A 27,875-nucleotide genomic window follows, 5' to 3' on the forward strand; every position below is an offset into this window, starting at 1 on the left:
TTGCACTTTGAAGTGTTTTTTGATATATGACCCAATCCAAACAACCTTCCCTAGTCATAGCGCCACAACAAAACAATACATTTTAAATATCTGACAATATAATTGCTCAAGGTTTGCCACATTCTTCTGAACAATGTGAGTAATGCAGGTTATTTACCATGAATTGCACTTTGAGGTGTACACAGCACAGCATTTTTATATATGGCCCAATCCAAACAACCTACCCTAGTCATGGCGCAACAACAACAAAATGCAACCAACACAAAAAGTCAACAGTCATGGTCACTGAACTTTGTAGATGTAAAAAAACACCATACAAAATTCTAAGTTACTCCCATTTAAATACATTACAATGCATGATGGGAAAAATGCAAAACACTCTCCAAACGTATCCGTGTTTGGCACATTTTAGCTGCTTGATATTTCTGAATGATTACAAAACTTGAAGGAGTAAACAAGGTCGGAGTCGAACTTTCACATACTTTTAATATATAATTATATTAATTATTAATTATACATCCATTATATTATATAATATGTACACACATTAATATATATGTACACACTTATGTTGATAGACTATATGTGTATGCATATACTGTGTATATATATGTATGTAAATATATATGCATATATATATATATATATAAAAAATATATATATATATATATATATTTGTATATATATAACCAAAAAACAGAGAAGTTGGCACATTGTATTAATCGTAAATAAAAACAGAATACAATGATTTTCAAATCCTTGTTATAGGCGCAAAGTGTAAAAGCCAGCATGTGTGATGGTATGGGGGTGTATTAGTGCCCAAGACATGGCTAACTTACACATCTGTGAAGGCGCCATTAATGCTGAAAGGTACATACAGGTTTTGGAGCAACATATGTTGCCATCCAAGCAACGTTATCATGGACGCCCCTGCTTATTTCAGCAAGACAATGCCAAGCCACTTTTTTGCAATGTGTTACTGCCATTAAATTCTAAGTTGATTATTTGCAAAAATAAATAAGTTTCTCAGTTCAGACATTAAATATCTTGTCTTTGCAGTCTATTCAATTGAATATAAGTTGAAAAGGATTTGCAAATCATTGTATTCTGTTTTTGTTTACCATTTACACAACGTACCAACTTCACTGGTTTTTGGGTTTTGTAAAACTAATAAATAATAATAACATAATAAGTCACCTACAAAAAAATATAAAAATGGCTTTGACTTTTCAGTATGGTGCCCGTGGTAAAAAAAAAAGTTCAGACACCCCTGATCTAAAATATCAGAAGCTTTTGAAAAGTGTTATTTATGGGCGTATGTCCGTGTGTAACCTGTGAGTGAAGGTGCACAGCGATAAGTGATGCCCGGTTACCCCCGAGATGTCAGCTCACGCTAAAAAAAGAAAAGTTGATGAGGAATGGCGTGTTTCCAACAAGACATGGACTGCCAAGTATTTCTTTACAGAAAATAAAGGTAAAGCCGTGTGCTTAATTTGTGGTACACAGGTTGCTGTGTTTAAAGAATATCATTTGAATCGCCACTGCACGACGAAGAACAGCTTCCCAAAAAATGCTCAGTCTTTCACAAACAAGGATGGGGCGAGGGTCACCACTTTGTCCACAACTGCGTGAGCAAATAGTCAAACAGTTTAAGAACAACGTTTCTCAAAGTGCAATTGCAAGAAATTTAGGGATTTCAACATCTACGGTCCATAATATCATCAAAAGGTTCAGAGAATCTGGAGAAATCACTCCACGTAAGCGGCATGGCCGGAAACCAACATTGAATGACCGTGACCTTCGATCCCTACACTGTATCAAAAACCGACATCAATCCCTAAAGGATATCACCACATGGGCTCAGGAACACTTCAGAAAACCACTGTCACTAACTACAGTTGGTCGCTACAAAGCGAAAGCCATTTATCAACAACACCCAGAAACGCCGCCGGCTTCTCTGGGCCCGAGCTCATCGAAGATGGACTGATACAAAGTGGAAAAGTGTTCTGTGGTCTGACTAGTCCACATTTCAAATTGTTTTAGGAAACTGTGGACGTCGTGTCCTCCGGACCAAAGAGGAAAAGAACCATCCGGACTGTTATAGGCGCAAAGTTGAAAAGGCAGCATGTGTGATGGTATGGGGGTGTATTAGTGCCCAAGACATGGGTAACTTACACATCTGTGAAGGCGCCATTAATGCTGAAAGGTACATACAGGTTTTGGAACAACATATGCTGCCATCTAAGCGCCGTCTTTTTCATGGACGCCCCTGCTTATCAATCAATCAATCAATGTTTATTTATATAGCCCTAAATCACAAGTGTCTCAAAGGGCTGTACAAGCCACAACGACATCCTCGGTACAGAGCCCACATACGGGCAAGGAAAACTCACCCCAGTGGGATGTCAATGTGAATGACTATGAGAAACCTTGGAGAGGACCGAATATGTGGGTAACCCCCCCCCCCCACATTCAGCACGTGTTACAACAGCGTGGCTTCGTAACAAAAGAGTGCGGGTACTTTCCTGGCCCGCCTGCAGTCCAGACCTGTCTTCCATTGAAAATGTGTGGCGCATTATGAAGCCTAAAATAGCACAAGGGAGACCCCCGGACTGTTGAACGACTGAAGCTGTACATAAAACAAGAATGGGAAAGAATTCCACTTTCAAAGCTTCAACAATTAGTTTCCTCAGTTCCCAATCGTTTATTGAGTGTTGTTAAAAGGAAAGGCCATGTAACACAGTGGTGAACATGCCCTTTCCCAACTACTCTGGCACGTGTTGCAGCCGTGAAATTCTAAGTTAATTATTATTTGCAACAACAACAAAAAAAGTTTATTAATTTGAACATCAAATATGTTGTCTTTGTAGTGCATTCAATTGAATATGGGTTGAAAAGGATTTGCAAATCATTGTATTCCGTTTATATTTACATCTAACACAATTTCCCAACTCATATGGAAACGGGGTTTGTATATATATATATATATATATATATTATATATATATATATTTGGCAGTTAGAAGTCGACAATTACAAAACTGCCAACTTTTTCCATGACTCGTCAACGTCACGCGGGCGGGTCCCCACGTCACGTGAGAAAAAAACGTGCGCGCGCGCTCCAGCCAGCAAGCGAGGAGGCTACTCGTGCTCGTGGACAAAGAAAGCAACAACAACAACAACAAGAAGATACTTAAATAAACAAGAAAAAGAAGAAGATACTTAAATAAACAACGATGAGGGACAGCAGTATTCCACGCATCGTGGTCATTATCGCGTGTGCGGTGCTTTTCGTGGCCGTTTTGGTGGTCAACGCCTTGGCGGGATCGGGAAGAGGTGAGCACAAACATGTTAAATGTATTCAGCTGCTTCGTGTTAGTCCGTGACGTTTGTCCACGTTGTCAAGTTCCAAACACCGTGCAAAGTTGTCCACAAACCACATTCTGGGCGACGCCGATGACGTCACTGTGGCATTCCAAAGTTTTCTAAAGGACGCATCGTCCAAAATCACACGAGCTCTGATTTTGTCGTGAAATGATCGCCTTTCCATCGTGGGCGTGAACAATCGACCAGAATTTCAAACTGTTCGTGGACAAATATCGTAAAGTCTGTTCTACATTGCGCTGCTTGCTTTGCCTTGTCAGAGATGGGACGTTCACGAACGAATCGAGTCTTTAGAACGGCTCTTTATAGTGTTTTGACTTGTGAGCCGTTCATACAACTTCCCACCGGACTAGAACATTTAGCTCATTTTGTTTGTTTAAGCCTAAAAATCATGGTTTGTGATGCTCTATTCTGCCAAACAAGTATGCTAACTGTTACCATGAATTGATTAACGTGGACCCCCGACTTAAACAAGTTGAAAAACTTATTGGGGTGTTACCAATTAGTGGTCAATTGTACGGAATATGTACTGTACTGTGCAATCTACTAATACAAGTTTCAATCAATCAAAAGCGTACTTGCGAGGATGCTAAAACGTTAAACTTTTTTGTTAGCTTTTTAGCTAATTGTGTATGTTTTAAACCAGGGGTCACCAACCTTTTTGAAACCAAGAGCTACTTCTTGGGTACTGATTAATGCGAAGGGCTACCAGTTTGATACACACTTAAATAAATTGCCAGTAATAGCCAATTTGCTCAATTTACCTTTAACTCTATGTTATTATTAATAATTAATGATATTTACACTTAATTGAACGGTTTAAAAGAGGAGAAAACACGGAAAAAAATGACAATTAAATTTTGAAACATAGTTTATCTTCAATTTCGACTCTTTAAAATTCAAGATTCAACCGGAAAAAAAACGAGAAAAACTAGCTAATTCGAATCTTTTTGAAAAAATTAAAAAAATAATTTATGGAACATCATTAGTAACGTTTCCGGATTAAGATTAATTTTAGAATTTTGATGACATGTTTTAAATAGGTTAAAAGCCAATCTGCACTTTGTTAGAATATATAACAAATTGGACCAAGCTATATTTCTAACAAAGACAAATCATTATTTCTTCTAGATTTTCCAGAACAAAATTTTTTAAAAGAAATTAAAAAGACTTTGAAATAAGATTTAAATTTGATTCTACAGATTTTCTAGATTTGCCAGAATATTTTTTTTGAATTTTAATCATAAATTTGAAGAAATATTTCACAAATATTCTTCGTCGAAAAATCAGAAGCTAAAATGAAGAATTAAATAAAAATGTATTTATTATTCTTTACAATAAAAAAATTAATTTACTTGAACATTGATTTAAATTGTCAGAAAAGAAGAGGAAGGAATTTAAAAGGTAAAAAGGTATATGTGTTTAAAAATCCTAAAATCATTTTTAAGGTTGTATTTTTTCTCTAAAATTGTCTTTCTGAAAGTTATAAGAAGCAAAGTAAAAAAAATGTATGCATTTATTTAAACAAGTGAAGAACAAGTCTTTAAAATATTTTCTTGGGTTTTCAAATTCTATTTGAGTTTTGTCTCTCTTAGAATTAAAAATGTCGGGCAAAGCGAGACCAGCTTGCTAGTAAATAAATAAAATGTAAAAAATAGAGGCAGCTCACTGGTAAGTGCTGCTATTTGAGCTATTTTTAGAACAGGCCAGCGGGCTACTCATCTGGTCCTTACGGGCTACCTGGTGCCCGCGGGCACCGCGTTGGTGACCCATTTGGCCTGCGGGCCGCCGTGTAAGTTCATTTGGCCCTTGAGGCAATATCAAATTAACATTACAGTTGGCCCGCTAATACTCATACTTGCCAACCCTCCCGATTTTCCCGGGAGACTCCCGAATTTCAGTGCCCCTCCCGAAAATCTCCCGGGGCACCAATTCTCCAGAATTTCTCCCGATTTCCACCCGGACAACATTATTGGGGGCGTGCCTTAAAGGCACTACCTTCAACATCCTCTACAACCTGTCGTCATGTCCGCTTTTCCTCCATACAAACAGCATGCCTACCCAGTCACATACTATATGCGGCTTTTACACACACACACACAAAGTGAATGCAAGGCATACTTGATCAACAGCCATACAGGTCACACTAAGGGTGGCCGTATAAACAACTTTAAAGGCCTACTGAAATGAATTTTTTTTATTTAAACGGGGATAGCAGATCTATTCTGTGTGTCATACTTGATCATTTCGCGATATTGCCATATTTTTGCTGAAAGGATTTAGTATAGAACAACGACGATAAAGATCGCAACTTTTGGTATCTGATAAAAAAAGGCTTGCCCCTACCGGAAGTAGCGTGACGTAGTCAGTTGAACATATACGCAAAGTTCCCTATTGTTTACAATGATGGCCGCATGAAGTGAGAGAGATTCGGACCGAGAAAGCGACAATTTCCCCATTAATTTGAGCGAGGATGAAAGATTTGTGGATGAGTAAAGTGCAAGTGAAGGACTAGTGGGGAGTTGAAGCTATTCAGATAGGGAAGATGCTGTGAGAGCCGGGGGTGACCTGATATTCAGCTGGGAATGACTACAACAGTAAATAAACTCAAGACATATATTTACTCTATTAGCCACAACACAACCAGGCTTATATTTAATATGCCACAAATTAATCCTGCATAAAAACACCTAGGTGTTTGTTATGCTAGCTCCTAGCTCCTCTGCTAGCTCCTAGCTCCATAGAACGCGCCAATACAATTCAAACACCTGATCAACACACACAATCACTCAGCCCAAAAGACCGTTCACCTAACCCAAGGTTCATAAAGCTTATATATTTTTAAAAAGTTACGTACGTGACGCGCACATACGGTCAAGCTATCAAATGTTTAGCAGCCAAGGCTGCATACTCACGGTACCTGATATTCAGCTGGGAATGACTAAAACAGTAAATAAACAGAAGACATATATTTACTCTATTAGCCACAACACAACCAGGCTTATATTTAATATGACACAAATTAATCCTGCATAAAAACACCTACGTCTTTGTTATGCTAACTCCTAGCTCCTATGCTAGCTCCTAGCTCCATAGAACACGCCAATACAATTCAAACACCTGATCAACACACACAATCCCTCAGCCCAAAAGACCGTTCACCTAACCCAAGGTTCATAAAGCTTATATATTTTAAAAAAGTTACGTACATACGCAAAAAAAAAGTTGCGCACATACGGTCAAGCGATCAAATGTTTAGAAGCCAAAGCTGCATACTCACGGTAGCACGTCTGCGTCTTTTCAGAGAGCAGAGCAGCTTTATTTGTCCATTCTTAACATGTACAAGACACATAAGAACTGAAATTAAATTTTCGGCACAATCCCGCTAAGAGCAGACATACGTTACAGGGAGACAAGACGGGACCGCCAACGGATCAGCCACTTAGGGCGCTCCTTAAAAAGGTGGGAAAAAGGTGACATTGGGGAAGGGGGGAAGAGTAAAAAAAATATCAGTCTGAGGCTGGACCCTCAGGAATGGTCCAGACTGAGTCCGAGGAAAAAACCTCACATAGCATGGCACACATAAACATGGTACATGTAATCACAACAACTCGCAACAGAGTCATCCAACAGGACCTTGGAGGCCGGCAGCTGCTGTTGAGCGCTACTCAGCCCCCACAACCCCGGAGGAATTAAGCAGTGGTGAAGGCGTTGATTTGGGGAGGGGTGTGTGCGTGCATGTATGCCCAATTAACTTGGGTGAGATGTTGGAATTGTCTTTATGGGCCGAGGCCGGCCCCAAAAGTTCAAGAGTTCAAGAGTCCGACCCAGGTGCTTTTGAAAAAAAAGGGAAGGTCAAAAGCGTCCATCTTTGAGGAGTCCTCAGGGGAGTGTTTTCAAACAGCCTGTTCCTCAAGGCCATTCGAGGGAGTCAAATCGTAGATTAAGATTTTGTTTTTTTCTTCGAGCAGTCAAAACAATGACATTCCTGCTCTGTATGCTGGCTCTGACAATTCCAATTTATTCTTTCTCTAACTTCATCAAGATGGAATCCACCTTGCGATTCAAATCAGCAATCGCTCCAGTCTGTGATCCCACAGCACGACCCAATCCTTCCATTGCGTTGAACAGCCTGTTGGCCCCTTGAGTGGCTGCCATCGTCTTCCGAATTTGACGATACACCAGAGCAATGCCCAGCCCAATCAGCAAATGCCCTGCGATCACAGCTCCAAATAGGTAGATGTCTTCCACGTCCTCGATGGAAAGGACTGAGAGGCACATGATTCTCCAAGTATTCCAGGAATCTCTCACGTACCCCGCAGCAATGGTTCCATCAGGGCAGCCAGGCTCCCCCAAACCTCTTTTCCTTGTCGAAAAGACTGTGTCAATTGCGTCGAGAGTCCAGTTGATCAAATTCATTTTGATGTTTAGATTTGAGGACAGCTCAAGAAAAGAGGCTTCAAAAAGTTCAGACAAAGACAAGGACACAAGAAAGCAAGCGGGAAGGAGGAGGAGCACGGAAAAATGCGACCACCCTCACCAAGAGGCAAGACAGAAAAAAAAAAAGTATTTTAAAAAAGTTACGTACATACGCAAAAAAAAGTTGCGCACATACGGTCAAGCGATCAAATGTTTAGAAGCCAAAGCTGCATACTCACGGTAGCACGTCTGCGTCTTTGTCATCCAAATCAAAGTAATCCTGGTAAGAGTCTGTGTTGTCCCAGTTCTCTACAGGCGTCTGTGTATCGAAGTCAAAAGTCCTCCTGGTTAGAGTCTCTGTTATCCGAGTTCTTCCATCTTGACTGCATCTTTCGGGAATGTAAACAAAGACGCGCCGGCTGTGTACTGTTGTTGCTGACTTCATTCGAAAAATACGTCCGTTTCGCACCGACAACTTTCTTCTTTGCTTGCTCAGCTTCTTTCTCCATAATGCAATGAACATAATTGCAACAGATTCACGAACACAGATGTCCAGAATACTGTGGAATTATGAAATGAAAACAGAGCTTTTTCGTGTGGAAGGCATACCCGTGTTCCCCGGGCTACGTCACGCGCATACGTCATCAGAGGCGTTTCGAACCGGAAGTTTAGCGGCAAATTTAAAATGTCACTTTATAAGTTAACCCGGCCGTATTGGCATGTGTTATAATGTTAAGATTTCATCATTGATATATATATCAGTCTACCCCAGGGCAGCTGTGGCTACGAAAGTAGTTTACCACCACCAGGTGTGAATGAATGATGGGTTTTTAACATGTAAAGCGACTTTGGGTACTTAGAAAAGCGCTATATAAATCCCAGGTATTATATAAACTATCAGACTGCGTGGTCGGTAGTAGTGGGTTTCAGTAGGCCTTTAACACTGTTACAAATATGCGCCACACTGTGAACCCACACCGAACAAGAATGACAAACACATTTCGGGAGAACATCCGCACCGTAACACAACAGAACAAATATCCAGAACCCCTTGCAGCACTAACTCTTCCGGGACGCTACAATATACACCCCCCGCTACCACCAAACCCCGCTCCCCCATCCCCGCCCACCTGAGCCCCATTAATGAACTAGCATCCAAGAAAAGATGGCAGGTATCTGGCTTGGGCACATCAGATTAGATCAGTGTGTTGCAAACTGAGCAGTTTAAAGTCCTGAATGGTTGGTTTATTCATTCTTATTTTATTTTCAAATTTATTAGCCTATGGAAAAAGTTAATGTTGATATTTACCTCAGAAGGCTGCAAATAGAAAAGAGGCATTACATTTTTATTGAAATTGTATTTGATATGCCATTGATATTATTAATTATTATTATTATCATTTGAAACTGGATTTTGCATGTCACTATAAAGTTATATAAGCCTTGCTTGTTCAATATTCAACGCAAAACTTGTTTGGGTCCCTATTAAACGGTTAATTTGTTCAACCTTGGCCCGCGGCTTTGTTCACTTTTAAATTTTGGTCCACTCTGTATTTGAGTTTGACACCCCCGTCGTGAAGTCTGTTCTACATTGTGCTGCTTGCTTTGCCTTGTCAGAAATGTGACGTTCACGAACGAATCGAGTCTTTAGAACGGCTCTTTATAGTGTTTTTACTTGTGAGCCGTTCATACAACTTCCCACCGGACTAGAACATTTAGCTGATTTTGTATGTTTAAGCCTGAAAATCATGGTTTGTGATGCTCTATTCTGCCAAGCAAGTATGCTAACTGTTAACGTGTATCAGCATGCTAACTATCAGTGTACTTTGCCAGGATGCTAAAATAGGCTGACCATATTGTGAAATCCCAAAAAGAGGACACATATATGCGTGCCGAGGCCGGGACTAAGTGAACATTTGCCAATGATACTCCAACTTGCTTTATAAATAATATATTTATTTAAATAAAGCATTTTTTCTCCTCTGTTGACAGCAGTGTTGGCGCTAGGAATTTTCAAAATGGGGTCCCAGGGACCCCATCAAGTCATAAAAATGGGGCCCAACAGTAAATTTTTGGGGTCCCACTTTTTTGTAAGCATTTTGAAAACAAATGATAAACGTATGCATTATCCTGTTATATCTCACATTCTATATTGTGTTTTGGAAAAAGGTTGTCATAAACATTACTTAAATCATTAAAAGAAATAATAAAAAAAGAAAACAAATGTGTATGCATATGTAAATGTATTCAGTTATAAACATTCATTCACTTTCTTCTGTCCTTCATGGATCTGAACTTTACCGCTGCTGGTAGTTTTTTCTATGTTTTTATTGAATAAGTGTTAGGTGTATTTATTTCAGTACAAAAGTGTAAAAAGTGTTTTGCTTGGGTCATGAAATGATGATAATGGTGTGCCAGGGCATACATACATTTTATATTGAACGCTTAAATCTCTGGAGTCTACCTCAACTTCAGATCTATTCCTCATTTCAAAATGTTTTCGTTTTTTTTAATGTTGTTTTTCTGTTTGTTTGTTTGTTTTCCGCCCTTTTTTGTCAAACAAAACTATGTTTTTAATGGCAAACACACAAAATATGCAAAATCTTCCACCAAAAATATTTTTCTTAGTGATTTGATGTGAAGTAATGGGAACCTTGGATAGGTCAATAATTCATAATAACATTGATTTTGATTCAATATTATGTTTTGAGCAATGACAGTTTGAAAGAAAAAAACAGCTTTGTTTTATTAGTCAACATTGCAACTTTTTCTAAATTACATTTCACCTTTAAGCTTTTTTATTTCACTTTTGTTATGTTTTTGTTTATTTTAATAGTATTTTTAGAATGTGCCGTGGGCCTTCTAAAAGTAAAATTTATGACTTTTTAAAACGCCGCTGTGTACACGGACGTAGGGAGAAGTACAGAGCGCCAATAAACCTTAAAGGCACTGCCTTTGCGTGGCGGCCCAGTCACATAATATCTACGGCTTTTCACACACACAAGTGAATGCAAGGCATACTTGGTCAACAGCCATACAGGTCACACTGAGGGTGACCATATAAACAACTTTAACACTGTTACAAATATGCGCCACACTGTGAACCCACACCAAACAAGAATGACAAAACACATTTCGGGAGAACATCCGCACCGTAACACAACATAAACACAACGGAACAAATACCCGGAACCCCTTGCAGCACTAACTCTTCTGGGACGCTATAATATACACCCATGAGGCATGTTAAAAAAAATAATGCACTTTGTGACTTCAATCATAAATATGGCAGTGCCTTGTTGGCATTTTTTTTTCCATAACTTGAGTTGATTTATTTTGGAAAACCTTGTTACATTGTTTAATGCATCCAGCGGGGCATCACAATAAAATTAGGCATAATAATGTGTTCATTCCACGACTGTATATATCGGTATCGGTAATTAAGAGTTGGACAATATCGGATATCGGCAAAAAAGCCATTATCGGACATCTCTAGTGCTATTATCATTTATATGCCAAGTTATTGCGTATCGTTTTTAAGCCTAATTGCTCATCCCTAGTGTGCTTTAGCACTTTGTTACTCGAAACATTGCAGAATTGTTCAAAATGTGCACTTTACGCTCTACTGTTGCTTAGTTTTGAGTAACTAATTACATTCCAGTAAAACAGTGTTAAACAGTGTTAAATCTGTGCTTTTATAAAAATGCATTTTGTGAAATGATGAATGCGTAATAATCGTAAAAACTGTAAAAGGGTGATTATCAATCAGGCTATAATTGCATTCCTCATCATCTTCACCGTGGACTTCTGTGACCCAGGGATGTCAAATGGACCATCCTGACACTACTAAAATGTGTCCAACCTGCTTTATTTTGAAAGGTAACTCTTGTCGACGCTTCCCCCTTGCAGGCCCCTTCCATTTCTCAACAGGCAATGTGTCGGGCCGCTATGAGACGGACATCACTCCCGCCAGCTGGACCTTCTCCATCTGGGGTGTCATCTACACCTGGCTCTCCTTGATGGTCATTTATGTTACCTTGTTTGTGTTCCGAGGGTAAGCAAAGATGCACAGTGGACTTATTCCGAGGTGCGTCTGAACATGTTTGTCTCGTTCCACAGATCCTGGGCTCAAAGTCTGTTGCCTTACACCTTCTACGGCTGCTGGGCCGCCAACATGCTGCTCAACATGATCTGGCTGCTCCTGTGGGACCGAGAGTATGTTGACCCTTTTTACCTTCTGACAAACCCCGTTTCCATATGAGTTGGGAAATTGTGTTAGATGTAAATATAAACGGAATACAATGATTTGCAAATCATTTTCAACCCATATTCAGTTGAATATGCTACAAAGACAACATATTTGATGTTCAAACTCATAAACATTTTTTTTTTTGCAAATAATCATTAACTTTAGAATTTGATGCCAGCAACACGTGACAAAGAAGTTGGGAAAGGTGGCAATAAATACTGATAAAGTTGAGGAATGCTCATCAAACACTTATTTGGAACATCCCACAGGTGAACAGGCAAATTGGGAACAGGTGGGTGCCATGATTGGGTATAAAAGTAGATTCCATGAAATGCTCAGTCATTCACAAACAAGGATGGGGCGAGGGTCACCACTTTGTCAACAAATGCGTGAGCAAATTGTTGAACAGTTTAAGAAAAACATTTCTCAACCAGCTATTGCAAGGAATTTAGGGATTTCACCATCTACGCTCCGTAATATCATCAAAGGGTTCAGAGAATCTGGAGAAATCACTGCACGTAAGCAGCTAAGCCCGTGACCTTCCATCCCTCAGGCTGTACTGCATCAACAAGCGACATCAGTGTGTAAAGGATATCACCACATAGGCTCAGGAACACTTCCGAAACCCACTGTCAGTAACTACAGTTGGTCGCTACATCTGTAAGTGCAAGTTAAAACTCTCCTATGCAAGGCGAAAACCGTTTATCAACAACACCCAGAAACGCAGTTGGCTTCGCTGGGCCCGAGCTCATCTAAGATGGACTAATGCAAAGTGGAAAAGTATTTTAAATTGTTTTTGGAAACTGTGGATGTCGTGTCCTCCGGACCAAAGAGGAAAAGAACCATCCGGATTGTTCTAGGCGCAAAGTGTAAAATCCAGCATGTGTGATGGTATGGGGGTGTATTAGTGCCCAAGACATGGGTAACTTACACATCTGTGAAGGCGTCATTAATGCTGAAAGGTACATACAGGTTTTGGAACAACATATGCCGTCTTTTTCATGGACGCCCCTGCTTATTTCAGCAAGACAATGCCAAGCCACATTAAGCACGTGTTACAACAGCGTGGCTTTGTAAAAAAAAGAGTGCCGGTACTTTCCTGGCCCACCTGCAGTCCAGACCTGTCTCCCATTGAAAATGTGTGGCGCATTATGAAGCCTAAAATAGCACAAGGGAGACCCCCGGACTGTTGAACAACTTAAGCTGTACATCAAGCAAGAATGGGAAAGAATTCCACTTTCAAAGCTTCAACAATTAGTTTCCTCAGTTCCCAATCGTTTACTGAGTGTTGTTAAAAGGAAAGGCCATGTAACACAGTGGTGAACATGCCCTTTCCCAACTACTTTGGCACGTGTTGCAGCCATGAAATTCTAAGTTAATTATTATTTGCAAAAAAAAAACAAGTTTATGAGTTTGAACATCAAATATGTTGTCTTTGTAGCATATTCAACTGAATATGGGTTGAAAAGGATTTGCAAATCATTGTATTCCGTTTATATTTACATCTAACACAATTTCCCAACTCATATGGAAACGGGGTTTGTATATAAAATGACCACATTGTTGTTGTAACAACTGTTATAAACTTGGCTCCCAGTTTGATTTCTGTTCCATGTCTTCCCCATTTCAGGTTGATGCTGGCTGCACTGGTCGTATTGATCCTGGTACTGGTGTCCAGTTGCAGCGCCTTGAGCGTCTGTTGCTTCGCCACGGACTATTATGGGCTGTGGCTGAAGACCTACTACCCTAAAGACCTGTCCTGTCTCAGAATCCTGGTAGGTCAACTTCAGTAACGAAGCTGTTGCCATAGCGACCAGTGCATTATTGCCTTTTGAGACGGTAGAACTTGATGCCCTCATTCACCCCCTCACAAACATATGAACACTTTACAGTGTTTGCTAACTTCAAATAATAGCTTTAAAAGGGTTTAACTGTACATTAATTTGCGTTTGAGGGAAATAAGTGTTGGATTACCTGCAACCAGCACGCATAGTGACCCCCCCACACCTGGTACGTGCCTGTTAATCCCACAAATTAGTCCTCGTCCTTGTCACAGGAACTGCTTCCAGCACGGAGCTGGGAAAGGACCACGGGGACAAGATTGTAGACCTACACAAGACCGGGGTGGGCTCAAAGGCAATTAACAGAAACTCGCTGAAAAAGAGACCACCGTTGGTGGAACGATACGGAAATGGAACAAACAACAAGATATCAGTCAATTCCCTCTTTCTGGAAGTCCAGGCAAAGTTCCACCGCATTTCACAGTTCAGGTAGTTTCTACGACTCCAGCTGAGGGATGAGTGGTGCAGTATATCTCTACATCCATGGCATGGGAATAAAACAGACATAGTCATCAAAATACAAGGCTATAAGATACAAACCCCGTTTCCATATGAGTTGGGAAATGGTGTTAGATGTAAATATAAACGGAATACAATGATTTGCAAATCCTTTTCAACCCATATTCAATTGAATATGCTACAAAGACAACATATTTGATGTTCAAACTCATAAACTTAATTTTTTTTTGCAAATAATAATTAACTTAGAATTTCATGGCTGCAACACGTGCCAAAGTAGTTGGGAAAGGGCATGTTCACCACTGTGTTACATGGCCTTTCCTTTTAACAACACTCAGTAAACGTTTGGGAACTGAGGAGACACATTTTTGAAGCTTCTCAGGTGGAATTCTTTCCCATTCTTGCTTGATGTACAGCTTAAGTTGTTCAACAGTCCGGGGGTCTCCCTTGTGCTATTTTAGGCTTCATAATGCGCCACACATTTTCAATGGGAGACAGGTCTGGACTACAGGCAGGCCAGTCTAGTACCCGCACTCTTTTACTATGAAGCCACGTTGATGTAACACGTGGCTTGGCATTGTCTTGCTGAAATAAGCAGGGGCGTCCATGGGAACGTTGCTTTGATGGCAACATATGTTGCTCCAAAACCTGTATGTACCTTTCAGCATTAATGGCGCCTTCACAGATGTGTAAGTTACCCATGTCTTGGGCACTAATACACCCCCATACCATCACACATGCTGGCTTTTACACTTTGCGCCTATAACAATCCGGATGGTTCTTTTCCTCTTTGGTCCGGAGGACACGACGTCCACAGTTTCCAAAAACAATTTGAAATGTGGACTCTTCAGACCACAGAACACTTTTCCACTTTGTATCAGTCCATCTTAGATGAGCTCAGGCCCAGCGAAGCCGACGGCGTTTCTGGGTGTTGTTGATAAACGGTTTTCGCCTTGCATAGGAGAGTTTTAACTTGCACTTACAGATGTAGCGACCAACTGTAGTTACTGACAGTGGGTTTCTGAAGTGTTCCTGAGCCCATGTGGTGGTATCCTTTACACACTGATGTCGCTTGTTGATGCAGTACAGCCTGAGGGATGGAAGGTCACGGGCTTAGCTGCTTACGTGCAGTGATTTCTCCAGATTCTCTGAACCCTTTGATGATATTACGGAGCGTAGATGGTGAAATCCCTAAATTCCTTGCAATAGCTGGCTGAAAAAGGTTTTTCTTAAACTGTTCAACAATTTGCTCACGCATTTGTTGACAAAGTGGTGACCCTCGCCCCATCCTTGTTTGTGAATGACTGAGCATTTCATGGAATCTACTTTTATACCCAATCATGGCACCCACCTGTTCCCAATTTGCCTGTTCACATGTGGGATGTTCCAAATAAGTGTTTGATGAGCATTCCTCAACTTTATCAGTATTTATTGCCACCTTTCCCAACTTCTTTGTCACGTGTTGCTGGCATCAAACTCTAAAGTTAATGATTATTTGCACAAAAAAAAATGTTTATCAGTTTGAACATCAAATATGTTGTCTTTGTAGCATATTCAACTGAATATGGTTGAAAATGATTTGCAAATCATTGTATTCCGTTTATATTTACATCCAACACAATTTCCCAACTCATATGGAAACGGGGTTTGTACAAAACGATATGATGTTAAAAAACAAAGTGTACTGAATCTGACATAAAAAGTTGTCATCTCGTTGAATTCATGTAGATCTGGCAAGTTTTTTTAAAATGAATTAAACTTGATATTTATTGTTTTTTTTACAAGGAACAAATATACACAGACGTGATCGGATATACAAATATAGGTATCTAAACTCAAAAATAGAAACAAAGGAGAATAATGACATTTTGTTTATAAATAATCATAAATAAACCAAACAATGCTTTTTCAGTCCCGTAGGTGACTTATCAAAACCTACCATAACAATTCTGGAATGTTCATGTCAGTAAAAACTTAGACCACACTACTACCACTTTTCCTTCCTGTGTGTGTTCTTCCTGTTGGGGGAATGACTGATCTTCCTTCAATAACAACATTTTGTGTCCATCAATGACAACTTGAAGGTCCAGAATGGTCTGGCTCTCTACACCACCTGGACGGCCATTGCTTCTTTGATCAACTTCACTCTGGTTCTTCAACTGTGGGGCGTGGTCAGGAGCACGGCAGCAACCGTGTCTCTCTGCATCCTGTTTGCTGAGCTGGTTTTATGGTAAGCGGACCAAAGAGGTCCAAGACTTGGCATTGTGTGGTGAAGAATCTTCTTTAAGTAGTAATACTGTCTTTTCTAGGGGTGTAACGGTACGTGTATTTGTATTGAACCGTTTCGGTACGGGGGTTTCGGTTTGGTTTGGGGGTTTCGGTTCGGTTCGGGGGTTTCGGTTCGGTTCGGTTTAATCTGAGCAACAACTTGAGGCAGTTTAATGTTGATTAACGTGGACCCCGATTTAAACAAGTTGAAAAACTTATTGGGGTGTTACCATTTAGTGGTCAATTGTACGGAATATGTACTGTACTGTGCAATCTACTAATAAAAGTCTCAATCAATCAATCAATCAATCAAAAAAAGCACTTTATATGTAGAAAAGTTTTGTTAAGAAACCATTCTGAGCCTTATCTTATTTAGTTTTTATTTTATATATGTTGACCACATTAACCCTGGCAATGGACCCTGTGTGTTTATGTATGTTATGCCATTGCTTGCACATTTGGTAAATAAATAACCAAAAAATTTATATTTTGTTGTTTTCTTACTATGATCTAATCCAGACAACCGCCCCTAGTCATGGTGCAAAAATAATGCAATCAACACACTGTATGACCTAATCCAGACAACCGCCCCTAGTCATGGTGCAAAAATAATGCAATCAACACACTATATGACCTAATCCAGACAAGCGCCCCTAGTCATGGTGCAAAAATAATGCAATCAACACACTATATGACCTAATCCAGACAACCGCACCTAGTCATGGTGCAAAAATAGTGCAATCAACACACTGTATGACTTAATCCAGACAACCGCCCCTAGTCATGGTGCAAAAATAATGCAATCAACACACTGTATGACCTAATCCAGACAACCGCCCCTAGTCATGGTGCAAAAATAATGCAATCAACACACTGTATGACCTAATCCAGACAAGCGCCCCTAGTCATGGTGCAAAAATAGTGCAATAAACACACTGTATGACTTAATCCAGACAACCGCCCCTAGTCATGCTGCAAAAATAATGCAATCAACACACTGTATGACCTAATCCAGACAACCGCCCCTAGTCATGGTGCAAAAATAATGCAATCAACACACTATATGACCTAATCCAGACAACCGCCTCTAGTCATGGTGCAAAAATAATGCAATCAACACACTATATGACCTAATCCAGACAACCGCCCCTAGTCATGGTGCAAAAATAATGCAATCAACACACTATATGACCTAATCCAGACAACCGCCCCTAGTCATGGTGCAAAAATAATGCAATCAACACACTATATGACCTAATCCAGACAACCGCCCCTAGTCATGGTGCAAAAATAATGCAATCAATACACTATATGACCTAATCCAGACAACCGCCCCTAGTCACTGTACCGAAAATAAACCTAACCGTGACCTCTAAACCGAGGTACGTACCGAACCGAAATGTTTGTGTACCGTTACACCCCTAGTATTTCCCAGACTATAAAGCGCACCGGTATATAAGCCGCACCCACTAAGTCTTAAAAGAAAAAAAACATGTTTCCATATCAATCAATCAATCAATGTTTATTTATATAGCCCTAAATCACAAGTGTCTCAAAGGGCTGCACAAGCCACAACGACATCCTCGGTACAGAGCCCACATACGGGCAAGGAAAAACTCACCCCAGTGGGACGTCGGTGTGAATGACTATGAGAAACCTTGGAGAGGACCGCATATGTGGGTAACCCCCCCCTATATAATTATAACATATATTAGCCGCACCGGACTATAAGCCGCAGGTATATACGTTATGAAATGTGTTGTTTACACAGAAATATTGTGTAAATGTTTATTTACATACCTTAATTGTTCCCAAACGGTGTCTGTAACACGGCAGTAAAACGGATGATCAAACAAAACAGAAGTCATCGTCATGGACACACTAGCTGCGCAAGCTAGCTCTCCATTTAGCTAAACAGACTCGATGACGTTTTGGTGAATTTACTGAGGAATTTGTGGAATTGAAACAACACAAAAAGAATGTTGTTGTAAGTTAATAATACTAACACAGACACTTGTAAACGTGTTAGCATATTAGCTAATGCTAACGACGCTAGCTTCACTGCATTACGACAGCACGTAAAAATATGCATGAAAACACTCCTACAGACATCCCACGTGGAACGTTTAGTCAGTAAGAATTGTTTTAGTTACATTGTAAAACTTGCAAAGGTTGCTCGGAGTGACGAATGAAGAATCGGTACGAGTAGAAACGCTATGGACGGCTAGAAGACGGCATCGCACTTCTACTTCCAGTTCAAAACACGTAACAGAAAGAAATACTGTATAACTCCACGGTGACGTTTTGGTGAATTTACTGAGGAATTTGTGAAATTGAAACAACACAAAAAGAATGTCGTTGTAAGTTAATAATACTAACACAGACACTCGTAAACTTGTTAACATATTAGCTAATGCTAACGATGCTATTCACTGCATTACGATGAAAAGACTCCTACAGACATCACACACGGGACAATTTAGTAAGTAAGAATTGTTTTAGTTATATTGTAAAACTTACAAACGTTGCTCGGGGTGATGAATGAAGAATCCATACGAGTCGAAACGCTATGGACGGCTAGACCAGTGGTTCTCAACCTTTTTTCAGTGATGTACCCCCTGTGAAATTTTTTTTAATTCAAGTACCCCCTAATCAGAGCAAATCATTTTTGGTTGAAAAAAAGTAAAATACAGCACTATGTCATCAGTTTCTGGTTTATTAAATGCAAAATAGTGCTCATTTGTAGTGGTCTTTCTTGAACTATTTGGAAAAAAAGATAGGTTTTTATTTATATTTATAAAGGATTTTTGAATTGTTGCTATTTTTAGACTATTTAAAAAAAATCTCACGTACCCCTTGGCATACCTTCAAGTACCCCCAGGGGTACGCGTACCCCCATTTGAGAACCACTGGGCTAGACGACAGAACAGCACTTGTACTTCTGGTTCAAAGCTTTAAACAGAAGAGCAATGCAGCAATTTCGTCCAAAAGATGGCGCCATAGCACAAACAATAACACACCCTTTCAGTTTGTTTTAAAACTATTTGCGTTATGGCCGTCAGTGAAGAAAAAAAATTTCACGTACAAAATATGCATGAAAACACTCCAACAGACATCACACATGGGACGTTTAGTAAGTAAGAATTGTTGTAGTTATATTGTAAAATTGGAGTGACGAATGAAGAATCGGTACGAGTAGAAACGCTATGGACGGCTAGAAGACGGCATCGCACTTCTACTTCCAGTTCAAAACACTTAACAGAAAGAAATACTGTATAACTCCACCGTGACGTTTTGGTGAATTCACTGAGGAATTTGTGAAACTGAAACAACACAAAAAGAATGTCGTTGTAAGTTAATAATACTAACACAGACACTTGTAAATGTGTTAGCATATTAGCTAATGCTAACGATGCTATTCACTGCATTACAACAGCACGTACAAATATGCATGAAAACACTCCTACAGACATCACACATGGGACGATTTAGTAAGTAAGAATTGTTGTAGTTATATTGTAAAACTTACAAACGTTGCTCGGAGTGACGAATTAAGAATCGGTACGAGTAGAAACGCTATGGACGGCTAAAAGACAGAACAGCACTTGTACTTCCGCTTCAAAGTTCTAAACAGAAAAGCAATGCAGCAATTTCGTCCAAAAGATGGCGCCATAGCACAAACAATAACACACCCTTTCAGTTTTAGTAATAGTTTTAAAACCATTTGCGTTATGGCCGTCAGTGAAGAAAACATTTTCACGTACAAATATGCATGAAAACACTCCTACAGACATCACACATGGGACGTTTAGTAAGTAAGAATTGTTGTAGTTATATTGTAAAACTTGGAGTGACGAATGAAGAATCGGTATGAGTAGAAACGCTATGGACGGCTAGAAGACGGCATCGCACTTCTACTTCCAGTTCAAAACACTTAACAGAAAGAAATACTGTATAACTCCACCGTGACGTTTTGGTGAATTTACTGAGGAATTTGTGAAACTGAAACAACACAAAAAGAATGCCATTGTAAGTTAATAATACTAACACACACACTTGTAAACTTGTTAGCATATTAGCTAATGCTAACGATGCTATTCACTGCATTACAACAGCACGTACAAATATGCATGAAAACACTCCTACAGACATCACACATGGGGCATTTTAGTCAGTCAGAATTGTTGTAGTTATATTGTAAAACTTACAAACGTTGCTCACAGTGATGAATGAAGAATCTGTACGAGTAGAAACGCTATGGACGGCTAGACGACAGAACGGCACTTGTACTTCCGGTTCAAAGTTCTAAACGGAAAAGCAAAGCAGCAATTTCGTCCAAAAGATGGCACCGTAGCACAAACAATAACACACCCTTTCAGTTTTAGTAATAGTTTTAAAACTATTTGCGTTATGGCCGACAGTGAAGAAAAAAAATTTCACGTACAATATATGCATGAAAACACTCCAACAGACAGCACACATGGGACGTTTAGTAAGTAAGAATTGTTGTAGTTATATTGTAAAATTGGAGTGACGAATGAAGAATCGGTACGAGTAGAAACGCTATGGACGGCTAGAAGACAGCATCGCACTTCTACTTCCAGTTCAAAACACGTAACAGAAAGAAATACTGTATAACTCCACCGTGACGTTTTGGTGAATTTACTGAGGAATTTGTGAAATTGAAACAACACAAAAAGAATGCCATTGTAAGTTAATAATACTAACACAGACACTCGTAAACTTGTTAGCATATTAGCTAATGCTAACGATGCTATTCACTGCATTACAACAGCACGTACAAATATGCATGAAAACACTCCAACAGACGTCACACACGGGACGATTTAGTAAGTAAGAATTGTTGTAGTTATATTGTAAAACTTACAAACGTTGCTCGGCGTGACGAATGAAGAATCGGTACGAGTAGAAACGCTATGGACGGCTAGACGACAGAACAGCACTTGTACTTCCGGTTCAAAGTTCTAAACAGAAGAGCAATGCAGCAATTTCGTCCAAAAGATGGCGCCATAGCACAAACAATAACACACCCTTTCAGTTTTAGTAATAGTTTTAAAACTATTTGCGTTATGGCCGACAGTGAAGAAAAAAAATTTCACGTACAAATATGCATGAAAACACTCCTACAGACATCACACATGGGACGTTTAGTAAGTAAGAATTGTTTTAGTTATATTGTAAAACTTGGAGTGACGAATGAAAAATAGGTACGAGTAGAAACGCTATGGACGGCTAGAAGACGGCATCGCACTTCTACTTCCAGTTCAAAACACTTAACAGAAAGAAATACTGTATAACTCCACCGTGACGTTTTGGTGAATTTACTGAGGAATTTGTGAAATTGAAACAACACAAAAAGAATGCCATTGTAAGTTAATACTACTAACACAGACACTCGTAAACGTGTTAACATATTAGCTCATGCTAACAATGCTATTCACTGCATTACAGCAGCACGTACAAATATGCATGAAAACACTCCTACAGACATCACACATGGGACTATTTAGTCAGTAAGAATTGTTGTAGTTATATTGTAAAACTTACAAACGTTGCTATAGTGATGAATGAAGGAGAAATGCGGACAAAACCGCACTTGTACTTCCGGAAGGAAATACTGTAGACGTTCACCCAGCAGCACCTGCGCTGAGCGAACTCGTCCTAAAGATGGCGCCGTAGCACAAACAATATTACACCTTTTTCCTTTGCTTTATGGCCGTCGGCGAAGAAAATCCAGAAAACTAGCCTCAGCGTAACTAAAGTCATATTCTACCACGTATGTCATTTTTCGCACTTTTTTGAAACTTTGAAAGGGTTACTTGCATTATTGTTGTTATACATCATGATATATACAAACCCCGTTTCCATATGAGTTGGGAAATTGTGTTAGATGTAAACGGAATACAATGATTTGCAAATCATTGTATTCCGTTTACATCTAACACAATTTCCCAACTCATATGGAAACGGGGTTTATATCATGCTAACAATGATAATGTTTATCAGCTGTGTAAATCGTCCAAGTGAAATAAGGAATGCTAACCGTAATGTCTGTCTAGGTTCATCCTTGAAAACTGGATCCTGGATCGCTGGGTGCGCAACATTCTGACCGTGTACCCCGTCGTGATTGTGGCGCTGCTTGGAAACGTCTGGAAACATTTCGTCCCGGCTGACCCCACTCCCAACACCATTTTCATGGGTGAGTTCACCTGTGCTTTATCTAATTCAGGTGCACGGCATGCCTCCATGCAACACAGGAGAGAACTTCATTTGAAATATCCGATTGCTGCAAATTTGTCGCCATCTTGTGGACAGCGTCAGTAATTCAGGTTAATGACCCAATCGAAGAAAAAAAAGAACATGGTCACAAATAACACAACTTGCTCACTGAACTTTGTGGATGTTATAAAAAAAAATGTCCAAGCACAACACGTAATTCAAAATCACACCCTATTTAAATCCATTGCAATGCATGATGGGAAAAATGCAAAACACTGTCCATACTTATCCATGTTTGGCGCATTTTAACTGCTTAATATTTCTGATTGATTACAAAACTTTAAGATGGTCATCACGGAAATAAACAAGGTAGGAGTCGAACTTTCACATTATCATTGATCTTGTAAAATCATGCAATTTTTCAACATTAAAGTCTACTAGATGAGGCAATTCCTGAAGGAGATGCGTGGGAATGCTCCAATGCTGAAGTTAAACTGAAATCCTGGATTTTTTTTTTAATTGTTGAAGTAGAGCAGTGGTCCCCAACCTTTTTGGAGCTGCGGACCGGTCAATGCTTGAAAATTTGTCCCACGGACCGGGGGGGGTTTATTTATTTATTTTTATTAATTTTTTTTTTTTTTTTTTTCAAAACGAAATACAATCATGTGTGCTTACGGACTGTATCCCTGCAGACTGTATTGATCTATATTGATATATAATGTATATATTGTGTTTTTTATGTTGATTTAATTTTTTTTTTTTTAATTATTTATTTATTTTTTTTAATTTCTTGTGCGGCCCGGTAGGCCCGGTGGTTGGGGACCGCTGAAGTAGAGCACACAATTCCCAAACAGGTTGAATATTTTGAAGTTAGAACAGTTTGAATCAGATGAAAAATGAGGGAGTTCTGGAGCTTTGAAGAATGTCCCATTCATTTCAATGGGAATTTCCCCCAAATTTGGGAATTTCTGAGAAAAGCAAGGATTTTTTTTTAAATGGTAAAAAACTTGAATGAGTTGAAATGGTTGGTGTTGGAATTTTTCAAATCGGTCGAGAAATGTTGAAGTAGCAACATGTCGAATTGAGAAATGGTATTACGGAATTCCTGGAATTTCGGAAAAAACGGGAATTTTTCCAGTTAAAAAAAACAACTTAATTTTTGTCCTAATTAAGAGGAATGTTTTGACAGTGGAACGGTTAAAATGTGTTGAAAAATGTGGAAGGAGTAGTCGCCATAAAAAAGGGTGGAAATAGGGCTTTGGAAAACCAGGAATTCTGGAAAATCCTGGAATTTTTTTTAACTTCGAAAAAAAGGTAGTTTGAATTTCCAGGATGGTGGAATGTGTTGAAGGTGGAATGGTTTGAATAGGTTGAAAAATGTGGAAATGGTAAATGGAAAATGTCCAATTAAATTTTAACGGGGAAAAATGTCCCAGAAAACCTGGAATTCTGGGAATGTTTGGAATTTGTCAAGGGAAAGCCCGCAATTCCCGAATAGGCTTAACCGTTTGAAGTTGGAATGGTTTGAATCAGATGAAAAATGAGGGAGTTCTGGAATTTTGAAGAATGTCCCATTGATTTCAATGGGAATTTCCCCCAAATTTGGGAATTTCGGGAAAAGCAGGGATTTTTTTTTAAATGGTAAAAAAACTTGAATGAGTTGAAATGGTTGATGTTGGAATTTTTCAAATCGGTCGAGAAATGTTGAAGTAGCAACATGTCGAATTGAGAAATGGTATTACGGATTTCCTGGAATTTCGGAAAAAAACAGGAATTTTTCCAGTTCAAAAAACAACTTAATTTTTGTCCTAATTAAGAGGAATGTTTTGACGGTAGAAAGGTTCAAATGCGTTGAAAAATGTGGAAGGAGTAGTCGCCATAAAGAAAAAGGGTGGAAATAGGGCTTCTGAAAACCAGGAATTCTGAAAAATCCTGGAATTTTTTTTAACTTGGAAAAAAGGTAGTTTGAATTTTCAGGATGGTGGAATGTGTTGAAGGTGGAATGGTTTGAATCGATTGAAAAATGTGGAAATGGTGGAAGTTTAAAAAATGGCCAATTCTTTTTGAATGGGAAAAATGTCCCGGAAAACCTGGAATTCTGAAAAATCCTGGAATTTTTTTGAACTTGGAAAAAAGGTAGTTTGAATTTCCAGGATGGTGGAATGTGTTAAAAGGTGGAATGGTTTGAATCGATTGAAAAATGTGGAAATGGTGGAAGTTTGAAAAAGGGCCAATTCTTTTTGAATGGGAAAAATGTCCCGGAAAACCTGGAATTCTGAAAAATCCTGGAATTTTTTTGAACTTGGAAAGAAGGTAGTTTGAATTTCCAGGATGGTGGAATGTGTTGAAGGTGGAATGGTTTGAATCGATTGAAAAATGTGGAAATGGTGGAAGTTTGAAAAAATGGCCAATTCTTTTTGAATGGGAAAAATGTCCCGGAAAACCTGGAATTCTGAAAAATCCTGAAATTTTTTTGAACTTGGAAAAAAGGTAGTTTGAATTTCCAGGATGGTGGAATGTGTTGAAAGGTGGAATGGTTTGAATCGATTGAAAAATGTGGAAATGGTGGAAGTTTGAAAAAGGGCCAATTCTTTTTGAATGGGAAAAATGTCCCGGAAAACCTGGAATTCTGAAAAATCCTGGAATTTTTTTGAACTTGGAAAAAAGGTAGTTTGAATTTCCAGGATGGTGGAATGTGTTGAAAGGTGGAATGGTTTGAATCGATTGAAAAATGTGGAAATGGTGGAAGTTTGAAAAAGGGCCAATTCTTTTTGAATGGGAAAAATGTCCCGGAAAACATGGAATTCTGAAAAATCCTGGAATTTTTTTGAACTTGGAAAGAAGGTCGTTTGAATTTCCAGGATGGTGGAATGTGTTGAAGGTGGAATGGTTTGAATCGATTGAAAAATGTGGAAATGGTGGAAGTTTGAAAAAATGGCCAATTCTTTTTGAATGGGAAAAATGTCCCGGAAAACCTGGAATTCTGAAAAATCCTGAAATTTTTTTGAACTTGGAAAAAAGCTAGTTTGAATTTCCAGGATGGTGGAATGTGTTGAAGTTGGAACGGTTTGAATCGGAGGAAAAATGTGGAAGGTAGAGCGCTCAAAAATCTGGAGAAGAAGAAGAAGTTTAATAAATAGATGAATTTTTGTGTAGAAAAAAATGTGTGTGAAAGCTCAAAGCATTCACACAATTATGGAAAGAAAAAAAAAGTGAAAAAAAGTTTTATTCACTGTAGGAATATTTTGAGAAAAAGGTTCACATTTTACAAGAGCATTTAACAGAAACAAAAACACTATCAAATAAAATGTTAACCTAAAAAGTCAATGGACGTTTTGTATATTGTAGCGTCCCGTAAGAGTTAGTGCTGTAAGGGATTCTGGGTATTTGTTCTGTTGTGTTTATGTTGTGTTACGGTGCGGATGTTCTCCCGAAATGTGTTTGTCATTCTTGTTTGGTGTGGGTTCACAGTGTGGCGCATATTTGTAACAGTGTTAAAGTTGTTTATACGGCCACCCTCAGTGTGACCTGTATGGCTGTTGACCAAGTATGCAGTGCATTCACTTTGTGTGTGAAAAGCCGTAGATATGATGTGACTGGGCGGGCACGCAAAGGCAGTGCCTTTAAGGTTTATTGGCGCTCTGTACTTCTTCTTCTCCCGGCGTTTTAAAAAGTCATACATTTTTACTTTTTGAAACCGATACCGACAATTTCCGATATTACATTTACATATTACATAAAGCATTTATCGGCCGATAATATCGGACTGCCGATATCATCGGACATCTCTAGTTCTAATGTAATAATAAGTTCTATCATCGTATGTTTTTACCCGTTTGGTGAATAACCTGCACGGATTTCTTTCCCTTCAGTCACTCTCCTGGTGTTGGCGTGCATCCTGCTGGTGTTCCGAGTGTGTAACGTCATCTGGAGGAATAAATGGAGACCCCTCTTCTCTCCGGGCTCTACGCGGCTGCTGGTTTCGCCCCTTGATGGAAGCAAAGTGATCTTATCCTAAATACCGAGGATTTTGTCCGTTCTTTAAGACCGCAGTACACTTTCCCGACCACTAATGCTTTTCTACTGTTACAGCCTGCAAACCCCAACTTTTTAAAGCACTACTGCATTTATAACCACAGTATTTTCTATGTCATTATAGACATGTGTGCAATGTGTAAACATGAAACCACTTTTGTCAATAATAAGGTCAATATTAAAAGCCATTTTCCACCAAGATCAACGGTTCAGTTTTGTTCACCACACTCCCCTGGAAACGAGCTTGCATTCCCATATTTTTGTGGCACTCTCTGTCGGCAAGATGACAGCGTGCAGGATGACACCCCGACTTCAGTTTAAAACTTGGGAGACAAACATTTTTTGCAGCAAATTTCCCTAAAAACACTAGAGTGCTCCTGTTGTATAGAGCAGTGGTCCCCAACCTTTTTGTAGCTGGGGACCGGTCAACGCTTGAAAATTTGTCCCACGGACCGGGGGTGTGGGGGGGCGATTTTTTTTATTTTTTTATTTTTATTTTTTCCATAAAGAAATACGATGTGTGCTTACGGACTGTCTCCCTGCAGACTGTATTGGTCTATATAGATATATAATGTATATATTGTGTTTTTTATGTTGATTTCATTTAATTTTTTATTTATTTTTTTATTTCTAGCGCAGCCCGGTACCGATCGGCCCGGTGGTTGGGGACCACTGGTATAAAAGGAGCTTGGACAAGCGGAAATACATTGGATTGACATTTCAACCTCGCTTGCAAACATGAACATTAGGGCTGCGAATCTTTGGGCACCCCACGATTCGATTCCATCCTTGGGGGGTAACGAATCGATTCATAACTATTTTTAATTCAAAATCAATGCTTTTTTAATAACATTGGGTGCTTTTTCTACGACTAACTACAAAGTGTTCCGTGGTCTGACGAGTCCACATTTCAAATTGTTTTTAGAAACTGTGTCGTCCGGAACAGAAAAAAAGAACCATCCGGGTTGTTCTAGGCCAGG

The 27,875-nt window shown here is 39.3% G+C and overlaps 1 protein-coding gene across 1 annotated transcript; it reads left to right on the top strand.

Moving 5' to 3' along the window:
* Positions 1-3,082: 3,082 nt before the first annotated feature.
* On the top strand, positions 3,083-27,089 carry LOC133665333 (uncharacterized). Its single transcript, XM_062070606.1, has 7 exons — positions 3,083-3,336; positions 11,713-11,857; positions 11,923-12,018; positions 13,683-13,827; positions 16,437-16,582; positions 22,701-22,840; positions 26,733-27,089. The coding sequence occupies exons 1-7, from the start codon at positions 3,237-3,239 to the stop codon at positions 26,876-26,878; spliced, it is 918 nt and encodes a 305-aa protein (XP_061926590.1). The 5' UTR covers positions 3,083-3,236; the 3' UTR covers positions 26,879-27,089.
* Positions 27,090-27,875: the final 786 nt, after the last annotated feature.

The sequence above is a fragment of the Entelurus aequoreus genome, linkage group LG14 (genome assembly GCF_033978785.1).
Source record: "Entelurus aequoreus isolate RoL-2023_Sb linkage group LG14, RoL_Eaeq_v1.1, whole genome shotgun sequence".
Classification (NCBI taxonomy): Eukaryota; Metazoa; Chordata; class Actinopteri; order Syngnathiformes; family Syngnathidae; genus Entelurus; species Entelurus aequoreus.

Excerpts from the sequence above, each read along its gene's own strand:
- LOC133665333 (XM_062070606.1), top strand. The coding sequence starts at position 3,237 with ATGAGGGACAGCAGTATTCCACGCATCGTGGTCATTATCGCGTGTGCG. Across the intron at positions 11,858-11,922 it reads ACCTTGTTTGTGTTCCGAGG|ATCCTGGGCTCAAAGTCTGT; the intron begins GTAAGCAAAGAT and ends CTCGTTCCACAG. Across the intron at positions 12,019-13,682 it reads CTGCTCCTGTGGGACCGAGA|GTTGATGCTGGCTGCACTGG; the intron begins GTATGTTGACCC and ends TCCCCATTTCAG.